At 33.3% G+C, this 11413-nt stretch overlaps 1 protein-coding gene across 7 annotated transcripts in view; it reads right to left on the bottom strand.

Moving 5' to 3' along the window:
- The window catches only part of LOC145296047 (regulating synaptic membrane exocytosis protein 2-like), an 874180-nt gene that overhangs the window by 369270 nt on the left and 493497 nt on the right, over window positions 1-11413 (bottom strand). For 4 of the 7 annotated variants that reach the window (XM_080142091.1, XM_080142093.1, XM_080142095.1 and 1 more), the window contains exon 6: window positions 227-250. The exons of the other annotated variants lie outside the window; for them this stretch is intronic. In XM_080142091.1, the coding sequence (XP_079998217.1) occupies window positions 227-250 (24 nt within the window). The remainder of the gene's footprint in view (window positions 1-226; window positions 251-11413) is intronic. 7 annotated transcript variants of the gene reach the window in all.

Below are 11413 nucleotides of genomic sequence, written 5' to 3'. Positions count from 1 at the left end.
GTTAAGATATGTTCGAGATCAACTGCTATTTTTGTCAATAAAACAACACTGAATAGAAAAAAAAACATCACTCTCGATGAACGATACATGTGAAGAAAAATGGACAGCATAGCAGTCGAAATATAAGTAGCAATGGTGGGGGAAACATAAAAACAATGCAAATGAACAAAACAACAATGAAGAGAACAACAAAAACAAACTATTCTATTCTGTGACTGTATCTCACCTTTCTGATTCCAAGAGAAAGCAGCTAGATAAAGAAAGAAGAAATTATTATTCACCTACAAATAGTCATAGAGGTAGGATAAATGCTGGTTCTTGCATGCGCATATATATATATATATATATATATATATATATATATATATATATATATATATATATATATATATATATATATATATATATATATATATATATTAGAAAAACCAAACCAAATATTGAAGCTTTTAACAAAGGCTCACTTAGTACATAATTTATCAAAAGCATGCTGATCATTATTTTAAAGACTGAAATAAAAATAAAAAGACCAAAATGAAAATTGAAACTACTTTCAAATCCAAAACGAAAGCATCAACGAATAAAAAGGAAATATGAATATCTACGTTTTCATCTTGTTCATATTTTTTAAAGAATTAGAACTAGTAAACGAAAAAGTTGCTTATAATGTATATTAACAGGTTTTATCTACATTCCCCAACTGATTACGATTATTAGAATTTTCCCAAATAAAAGCTAATACAGTGGCTAGATGTCTACTTTATATTTGTTTACTGTCGGGTTAGGGTTAATAAGTGAGAAATTCGCCAAGCAAATCAACATTAGAAAAATATCAATAAATAAATCTTGCCTTCATAATTGCAATAAGTAAATTTTGTATGCCACAAAAATTATGAAATATACAACGATATTTTTATTACAGTATACAATTCAATGCCCCCCCCCCAATAAATTTTCATGCAATACTCTATGGGTCGAGAGAGGGTGAACACAAGAGAAGAAAAATTAAAAAATTTTATATTGATTTCTTTTTTGATATATGATTGTTTCCACAAATAAGAACAATTATGCATGAGTGTCATAAAATCAGTTTGGCTGTCCACCAGGGATGGGGCAGATTGGATGAAGGAGTGGGGTGATAGAAAGTATAAAGTACTTAGCTGGTTGACGCAAGCGGTAATTCAGATATAATTAAATATCAAAAAGAAGACATCCAACTCCAAAGTTTCCAAAAACTCGGTATACAATAACACAATCCATGTATAATCCAATCTTCTCTCTCATTTCCCTTTTCAACAGAATTAAAATTGTTCCTCCCCAGTAAATATTCCTGTTGGCTTTTCCTTTGGCAGATACTCTTTTGTGGCAGATCAATTTACTGCATCGGCTGGATTTTTGCTACTCTATTCATTGTTATTGGTAGATCCAATCGAAATTCAAACGTGGATTTGAGGTTCTTTTGCAGTTCTTTACAAAAAACTACAATCACCTTTTCCCTTTTCTTGTTTTTTTTTATTTATTTATTTTTTCCACACGGTTCTTTTTAGAATTCCTCCACTTTCTTTCTTTTTACTTTTGGGAATGGGATAGCATAAATAGAGAGAGAGAGAGAGAGAGAGAGAGAGAGAGAGAGAGAGAGAGAGAGAGAGATGTGGGAAGAATTGTGTCTGGATCATTTCCATTAAAATTCTAGATCTTGAGTGATCAGAGGAAAACAGGGGGTTTGGCTACCTGTCAGGTAATTATGAAAGAAAGTGTGTTGGGGCGTCTGACTTTCAAGCAATATTACAGCCCATCATAATTTTGCATCATAATGTGCATAAGGGAGGGGGAAACTGTTGGTTCATAAACACTGCAGATTTGATTAGATTTGAACTCAACAAAGGTTGTCATTATGATGGATGAATTAAGCAATGTTTTTTTTTTTTGTTTTTTTTTATTTATTCAATTTTCACCCCAAACAAGGCACAGTGCCACTTTGAAGCAAGGGGCTACTATCCGGGACTTAATTAGCGGGGTCATTATGAAGGGAGATGAGTAGAAAGATTACACTTGAACTTCTGCATATCATTGCAGTTGGGAAAGCAGAATCCCGGAAGGGAGTTCCAAAGACCCGCAGTTCTGGGGAAGAAACTATTGGAGTAAAAGGCTTTCTTGCACCTAGGGATCTCTACTGTAAAGGGATGAGACTTAGTAGCTTGTCGGGTTTGTCGGGGGTAGTTACGTCGGGGAGGTACAAGTGTTTGCAGTTCGTCAGAGCATTCACCATTGAAGTATTTGTTGTTTGGAATCGAACTAAATTTGCTGAATTCGTCTTAGAGGAAGATGTTAAAACTTTTAAACATCTCTCTCACTCCATATAAAGTAAAATTGTCTCTATGTGTGTCACAACATCACAGTTAAACTAACCAAATATTTTAAATCAGCACCTTCAATATAATATGTCTTCAAAAATATTATCAGAAATATTTTAACCTTTTTTAAAACCCATTATTCAAAATTAAAAGAATGTAAACATAACATCTGAAACAAATGTTCTATCAGTGTTAGCGTTCCCTTTTAGCTGATCGGACAGCATACTTATAATAATTATTTATACTTTTTATGTCAAATGCATTTATGTATTGTTTACTTTGAAGAGAAAAGATTTATCTTTTTAAATTAAAAATGGACAAAAATATTTGATTTATTATTATATTTTTATTTTAATAGGAATTTAAAATTTTTATATTTGTTGATTTATTTTAGACAATCGAACTAGTTTAGATCTATGCGAAGACTAAAAAAATCTCTATGCCAGATTCATTTTTTGGTTTTTACATGGTAGTCACCACTTATCAAGGCCCGGAAGCCACTCAGGGATAATGGTTATTGCGTGTACAGTAATCAATGGGATAATATCGCATTAATTGTTAGTAATAGAGATTTGATAAAGTGTCCTACTTCAAGGGGCAGTTTATCAGAAATTTGTTCATGTTGGACTTGAAGACATCCAAGTTGTAATCAGGTAGGAAACAGGCAAACGGAAGAGAGTTCCACAGGCGTGCACTTCTAAGAAAGAAGCTTTGTTCAGGGAATCTACGTTTTGATTTAGGCACAGATAATGAGTGGGGAAAATTATTGACCGTGGTTTTAGCTAGACGGGTGTTTTTTGTGAAAGATTGATGAGAGGGGACCAGAAATTGGAGCTCAGATGAGCACTTGCCATGGAAATAATGATAAAACAAAGACAGACTCACAACGTCTCTTCTGTGGGAGAGAGGTTGAAGGGAAGAGAAAAGGCCCCCACCCCACTAAGACACAAAGTCTATTTTGTACTCTGTCAAGGCAGGATAAGCTGTTTTTAGCAGCTCCTGCCCAGATCCTTCGACATACTTGGCTTTTATATAGATAGAGAATTGCATCAGTAGTGAGATATCTTCTGGAGCGGTAGAAGGATCCCATCATTTTTCCAGCGGCAACAGACTTGATGTACATGTTCCATTTCAGATCAGGAATAAAGGCCAATCCCAGAAGCTTGTCAAAACATGGAGACTCCCCAAGATGAGAGCCATCCATTTCAATTGATGCCAGATAGGGATCAGAGCGTTGATGATGTAAAGATAGGAGTTTGTTTTTAGATGCATTAAAGGTAACCAGTCATCTCTTCCCCCCACTGTACCACGCGCTCAAGATCAGAGGAGAGAGAATCAGAGAGAACTTTGTCATTTACAGTTTTTGATGTGTTGCCATAGATGATCATGTAATCAACACAGATGTCAATGAATGATTTAAATATGTGTTTTAGGAGATCATTGATGTAGATCAGGAAGAGAGTTGGACCCAGGATGGACCCCTGAAGGACTCCAGCATTAATACTGTGGGCCTCTGATTTCAGCCCATCAACCACTACTCTTATGAGTCTATCAGAGAGAAATGATTTAATAATTGAGAAAACATTTCCAGTTATACCGTAGCTGAAAATCTTGTGAAGTAGGCCTTTGTGCCATACCTTGTCAAAGGCCTATGATATGTCAAAAGCAATTGCCCTAGAAAGGAAGCCTTTGTCAAGAAATTCACTAATCCTATGAGATATAACCATTAGCACATCTGCTGTAGATCTAGCAGAACGGAAACCATATTGCATGTCACTAAGAAGGTTGTTTCTGTCGAGGTGGTTGATTACTTCTTTATTTAATATGGATTCCAGCAACTTACTCATGACACACGGGAGACTTATTGGTCTGTACCGAGAGGGAGATGACTTATCACCTGAGTTCTTAAATACAGGGTATACTGATGAAGTTTTTCAGGGTGCTGGGAAGCACTTCTCCTTAAGGCAACGCTTAAACAGTTTTGTAAGTATGGGGGCAAGTTCTGGTTGAAGCTTTTTCAACACTATAATTAGAATGCTGTCAAGGCCAGTTGCTTTACTGGAATCATGGTTCTTGATTAGCTTGGCGACATCACGCACAAATATACATATGTTGCATACCATGTTGTCTGTTATAGGAGGAAATACGGGGAGTTGATGGCCTTCGTCGTATAGGGTAGAATTAGCTGCAAAGTTCTTGGCAAATAGTTTGGCCTTGTCTGATGCTGACGAGATGACTTTTCATTTAAGTAGGTTAGAAAAACAAAATATTTTCATTAGATTTTTCACTAGCTTTCAGTTTCAATATTTTATGCCATCTTTCAGGATTCGAATCTTACACTAAGCAATTGTTTTCTAATTCACAAATAAGAACAATTATGCATGAGTGTCATAAAATCAGTTTGGCTGTCCACCAGGGATGGGGCAGATTGGATGAAGGAGTGGGGTGATAGAAAGTATAAAGTACTTAGCTGGTTGACGCAAGCGGTAATTCAGATATAATTAAATATCAAAAAGAAGACATCCAACTCCAAAGTTTCCAAAAACTCGGTATACAATAACACAATCCATGTATAATCCAATCTTCTCTCTCATTTCCCTTTTCAACAGAATTAAAATTGTTCCTCCCCAGTAAATATTCCTGTTGGCTTTTCCTTTGGCAGATACTCTTTTGTGGCAGATCAATTTACTGCATCGGCTGGATTTTTGCTACTCTATTCATTGTTATTGGTAGATCCAATCGAAATTCAAACGTGGATTTGAGGTTCTTTTGCAGTTCTTTACAAAAAACTACAATCACCTTTTCCCTTTTCTTGTTTTTTTTATTTATTTATTTTTTCCACACGGTTCTTTTTAGAATTCCTCCACTTTCTTTCTTTTTACTTTTGGGAATGGGATAGCATAAATAGAGAGAGAGAGAGAGAGAGAGAGAGAGAGAGAGAGAGAGAGAGAGATGTGGGAAGAATTGTGTCTGGATCATTTCCATTAAAATTCTAGATCTTGAGTGATCAGAGGAAAACAGGGGGTTTGGCTACCTGTCAGGTAATTATGAAAGAAAGTGTGTTGGGGCGTCTGACTTTCAAGCAATATTACAGCCCATCATAATTTTGCATCATAATGTGCATAAGGGAGGGAGAAACTGTTGGTTCATAAACACTGCAGATTTGATTGGATTTGAACTCAACAAAGGTCGTCATTATGATGGATCAATTAAACAATTTTGTTTGGAATCGACACGGTTCTTTTTAGAATTCCTTCACCTGAACTTCAAAACGATACTGATCTTGTAAAAATCCGTCGTTTCTGTCAAAAGTTGTAGGTAGACATGCAAACATACATCCGTACATTTATATATTGGTTACTCAAATTTTCGACCCAAACCGATTAAAAAGCTTACCCTAACTCAGAATACCCTTTAAGTAAAATTTCAAATTTCAAGTGTTTAGACCCAAAATTGGCGGAGGAGTTTGGTAGAGTTCTCAAAAGTTTAATCATTGAACTTTGACCCCTTAACAACCAAATTTCTGTCCAAAAACCGATTACAAAGATTTTCCTAAATCTCAGTACCCTGTATATCAAATTTCGAGTCTGTAGACTGAAAATTGACAGAGTTATTGTGTAGGGAAATGTACACAGACAGACAGACAGACACTTTCAATTATTGACCATCAATTATCAGATGTATATCCAAAGGACGCATCTATTGGTTTAACAATTAGAATGCTTCTTTTTTTTTTTTTGATTCAGACTCACATATTTTTAAACTGAAAGAGGTTTTTTTTCTTAATATTTTTAATGGTTTTTATTCAAAAACTAATTTATCTTTAGTAAGTGTCATAAATTACCACATTTTCTCAACTTGTAATGATTGATTTTTAGTAGAATTTATTGCTTTTATGAATTTATTATTGAGTATGCATCATTATTCATTGTTTCTAGCAATTTTAGGAATCAAAACATTTTAAATAATATTTTAAGTTAGAAATCTTTCTGCAAAGATATTTTCTTAAACATGTTCTTTGTAGAATTTCAATGATCATAAATGAATTTAGCATGCCAACTACAATGAGTTTCATCCTTGATTTGTATCTTATAAATTTTGCTGTAGAACCCTTCACTTAAGATGCTCCCTATAAATCTGGACCCTAATTACAGTATCCTTTTACATTTCAGTAGTAATATGTCTTGTTTGGGTTGAATAATAAGAAACATTCAAATAAGAAAACACCCATGAGGATTATGAATGCAGAATAATGTACTGCTTCTATTTTGAAAATCAACTTCTAAATGAATGATTCTAAATTAAAAATTATATAATGAATGAAATTTTTTAAAATATCTTTTGTTTGGGGGGAAATTTATAAAACAAGAGAAAAAATTCTGACACATGAGATGCTAATAAATTCTGTGACACGTTTTTCATTATACAAATATCAAATCTCCATTATAACAACTATTTATTATACGAACACGTACAGTTTATAAAATTAAATTGATTTTTAATATGAAAGTTTCTGTGACACATTTATACAAAAGCAGTAATTGCGTTTTTCCACTTCACTTTTATATGAGTAAGTAAATTAGAACCATATTTACAATACTTTACAATGCTTACTTTCAAATTTTAATGGCAATATTTACTTTCAAATTTTAATGGCAATATTTACTTTCAAATTTTAATGGCAATACTTAATTCCGAATTTTAATAGCATTATTTGACAATTTTGATGCTGATTTACAATATCTGTTAAATATAGCGACAAATATTTCCTATTTACATGTAATCCAAAACAGCAAAATAAAAAGTAAATTCAAACTCATTTTATGCTGGTTTGAATTTTTACTATAAAATCTTGATCTATATAATCCAAATCCTTCTCGAGATTTCAACATTGAATCTTAAAATTTCATTTTTAAGAGAGAGTTATAATATAAGCCACATTTTTCTAATCTCGGCTTCCTCTTTTTAAGACATTCACGATAAGAGCTCATCTTATTACCGCAATTAAAAATAACTTCCCTTTTTTATGTTGTGTGTGTAACATGATACAAAATTGCCATGAACAGAGTTTCTTTGTAAGAAGATCTGCAGAATACATTATCATAAGGACTGCTTGCCTACAGACTACAATAGAGCATTCAATGTCAACAAATATTTGTTATACATTGTTTCCATATGTAAACGAACTTTAGTCATGCAAATATTTATTTTCAATTCTCTCATAATATTCTTTATGATTCATTAATCTCATTAACTTTTATCGTTAGATTGCTTTTGGCCTTGATAAGTGGTATCTCCAGTTAATTTAGTAAATACATTTTTTAACGTTCAGGCTTGGTATTGACCATCATAAATATAGATGAAGATTTGAAAGTTGGAATCTTTCTTTTGTAACTGAAAAATTCTTTTGTCTATTGTTAAGGTTTCTTTTTTTGTAATGTTTCCATGATGACGTCATGATCAATCCTTAATTGATTTGGCAATGTGGTCAATTAGACAAAAGATGTGCTTCAAAAATTGCTCTCCTTTTCTTCTATTTATCTAACAAGTGGCAACACATGTATGCTAAATTGCTCTCCTTTTTTTCTATTTATCTAACAGGTGGAAACACATGTATGCTAAATTGCTCTCCTTTTCTTCTATTTATCTAACAGGTGGCAACACACATATGCTAAATTGCTCTCCTTTTCTTCTATTTATCTAACAGGTGGAAACACATGTATGCTAAATTCTTCTCCTTTTCTTCTATTTATCTAAAAGGTGGCAGCACATGTATACTAAATTGCTTTCCTTTTCTTCTATTTATCTAACGGGTGGCAACACATGTATGCTAAATTGTTCTCCTTTTCTTCTATTTATATAATAGATGGCAACACATGTATGCTAAATTGCACTCCTTTTCTTTTATTTATCTAAAAGGTGGCAACACATGTATGCTACATTGCGCTACTTTTCTTCTATTTATCTAAAAGGTGACAACACATGTATGCTAACTTCGTCTCCTTTTCTTCTATTTATCTAACAGGTGGCAACACATGTACACTAAATTGCTCTCCTTTTCTTCTATTTCTCTAAAAGGTGGCAACACATGTATGCTAAATTGCTCTCCTTTTTTTCTATTTATCTAAAAGGTGGCAACACACATATGCTACATTGCTCTCCTTTTCTTCTATTTATCTAACAGATGGCAACACATGTATGCTAAATTGTTCTCCTTTTCTTCTATTTATCTAAAAGGTGGCAACACATGTATGCTAAATTGCTCTCCTTTTCTTCTATTTATCTAACAGGTGGCAACACACATATGCTAAATTGCTCTCCTTTTCTTCTATTTATCTAACAGGTGGAAACACATGTATGCTAAATTCTTCTCCTTTTCTTCTATTTATCTAAAAGGTGGCAGCACATGTATACTAAATTGCTTTCCTTTTCTTCTATTTATCTAACGGGTGGCAACACATGTATGCTAAATTGTTCTCCTTTTCTTCTATTTATATAATAGATGGCAACACATGTATGCTAAATTGCACTCCTTTTCTTTTATTTATCTAAAAGGTGGCAACACATGTATGCTACATTGCGCTACTTTTCTTCTATTTATCTAAAAGGTGACAACACATGTATGCTAACTTCGTCTCCTTTTCTTCTATTTATCTAACAGGTGGCAACACATGTACACTAAATTGCTCTCCTTTTCTTCTATTTCTCTAAAAGGTGGCAACACATGTATGCTAAATTGCTCTCCTTTTTTTCTATTTATCTAAAAGGTGGCAACACACATATGCTAAATTGCTCTCCTTTTCTTCTATTTATCTAACAGATGGCAACACATGTATGCTAAATTGTTCTCCTTTTCTTCTACTTATCTAAAAGGTGGCAACACATGTATGCTAAATTGTTCTCCTTTTCTTCTATTTATCTAACAGGTGGCAACACATGTATGCTAAATTGTTCTCCTTTTCTTCTATTTATCTAACAGATGGCAACACATGTATGCTAATTGTTCTCCTTTTCTTCTACTTATCTAAAAGGTGGCAACACATGTATGCTAAATTGTTCTCCTTTTCTTCTATTTATCTAACAGGTGGCAACACATGTATGCTAAATTGTTCTCCTTTTCTTCTATTTATCTAACAGGTGGCAACACATGTATGCTAAATTGTTCTCCTTTTCTTCTATTTATCTAACAGATGGCAACACATGTATGCTAAATTGTTCTCCTTTTCTTCTATTTATCTAACAGGTGGCAACACATGTATGCTAAATTGCTCTCCTTTTCTTCTATTTATCTAACAGGTGGCAACACATGTATGCTAAATTGTTCTCCTTTTCTTCTATTTATCTAAAAGGTGGAAACACATGTATGCTAAATTCCTCTCCTTTTCTTCTATTTATCTAACAGATGGCAACACATGTATGCTAAATTGTTCTGCTTTTCTTCTATTTATCTAAACGGTGGCAACACATGTATGCTAAATTGCTCTCCTTTTCTTCTATTTATCTAACAGGTGGCAACACATGTATGCTAAATTGTTCTCCTTTTCTTCTATTTATCTAACAGATGGCAACACATGTATGCTAAATTGTTCTCCTTTTCTTTTATTTATCTAACAGTTGGCAACACATGTATGCTAAATTGTTCTCCTTTTCTTCTATTTATCTAACAGATGGCAACACATGTATGCTAAATTGTTCTCCTTTTCTTCTATTTATCTAAAAGTTGGCAACACATGTATGCTAAATTCCTCTCCTTTTCTTCTATTTATCTAACAGGTGGCAACACATGTATGCTAAATTGTTCTCCTTTTCTTCTATTTATATACCAGGTGGCAACACAGGTATGCTAAATTCCTCTCCTTTTCTTCTATTTATCTAACAGATGGCAACACATGTATGCTAAATTGTTCTCCTTTTCTTCTATTTATCTAAAAGGTGTCAACAAATGTATGCTAAATTCCTCTCCTTTTCTTCTATTTATCTAACAGATGGCAACACATGTATGCTAAATTCCTCCCCTTTTCTTCTATTTATCTAAAAGGTGGCAACACATGTATGCTAAATTGCTCTCCTTTTCTTCTATTTATCTAACAGATGGCAACACATGTATGCTAAATTGTTCTCCTTTTCTTCTATTTATCTAAAAGGTGGCAACACATGTATGCTAAATTCCTCTCCTTTTCTTCTATTTATCTAACAGATGGCAACACATGTATGCTAAATTGTTCTCCTTTTCTTCTATTTATCTAACAGGTGGCAACACATGTATGCTAAATTCCTCTCCTTTTCTTCTATTTATCTAACAGTTGGCAGCACATGTATGCTAAATTCCTCTCCTTTTCTTCTATTTATCTAACAGATGGCAAAACATGTATGCTAAATTTCTCTCCTTTTCTTCTATTTATCTAACAGGTGGCAACACATGTGTGCTAAATTGTTTTCCTTTTCTTCTATTTATCTAACAGATGGCAAAACATGTGTGCTAAATTGTTCTCCTTTTCTTCTATTTATCTAAAAGGTGGCAAAACATGTATGCTAAATTGTTCTCCTTTTCTTCTATTTATCTAACAGATGGCAACACATGTATGCTAAATTGTTCTCCTTTTCTTCTATTTATCTAACAGATTGCAACACATGTGTGCTAAATTTCTCTCCTTTTCTTCTATTTATCTAAAAGGTGGCAACACATGTATGCTAAATTGTTCTCCTTTTCTTCTATTTATCTAACAGATGGCAACACATGTATGCTAAATCTCTCCCCTTTTCTTCTATTTATCTAACAGGTGGCAACACATGTATGCTAAATTGTTCTCCTTTTCTTCTATTTATCTAACAGATGGCAACACATGTATGCTAAATTGTTCTCCTTTTCTCCTATTTATCTAACAGGTGGCAACACATGTATGCTAAATTGCTCTCCTTTTCTTCTATTTATCTAACAGGTGGCAACACATGTATGCTAAATTGCTCTCCTTTTCTTCTATTTATCTAACAGGTGGCAACACATGTATGCTAAATTGTTCTCCTTTTCTTCTATTTATCTAAAAGGTGGAAACACATGT

The sequence above is a fragment of the Euprymna scolopes genome, chromosome 16 (genome assembly GCF_053919585.1).
Source record: "Euprymna scolopes isolate OS-2025 chromosome 16, ASM5391958v1, whole genome shotgun sequence".
NCBI classification, from domain to species: domain Eukaryota; kingdom Metazoa; phylum Mollusca; class Cephalopoda; order Sepiida; family Sepiolidae; genus Euprymna; species Euprymna scolopes.
The sequence above is the reverse complement of the archived record's forward strand: the minus strand, read 5'-3'. Positions and strand labels throughout refer to the sequence as shown.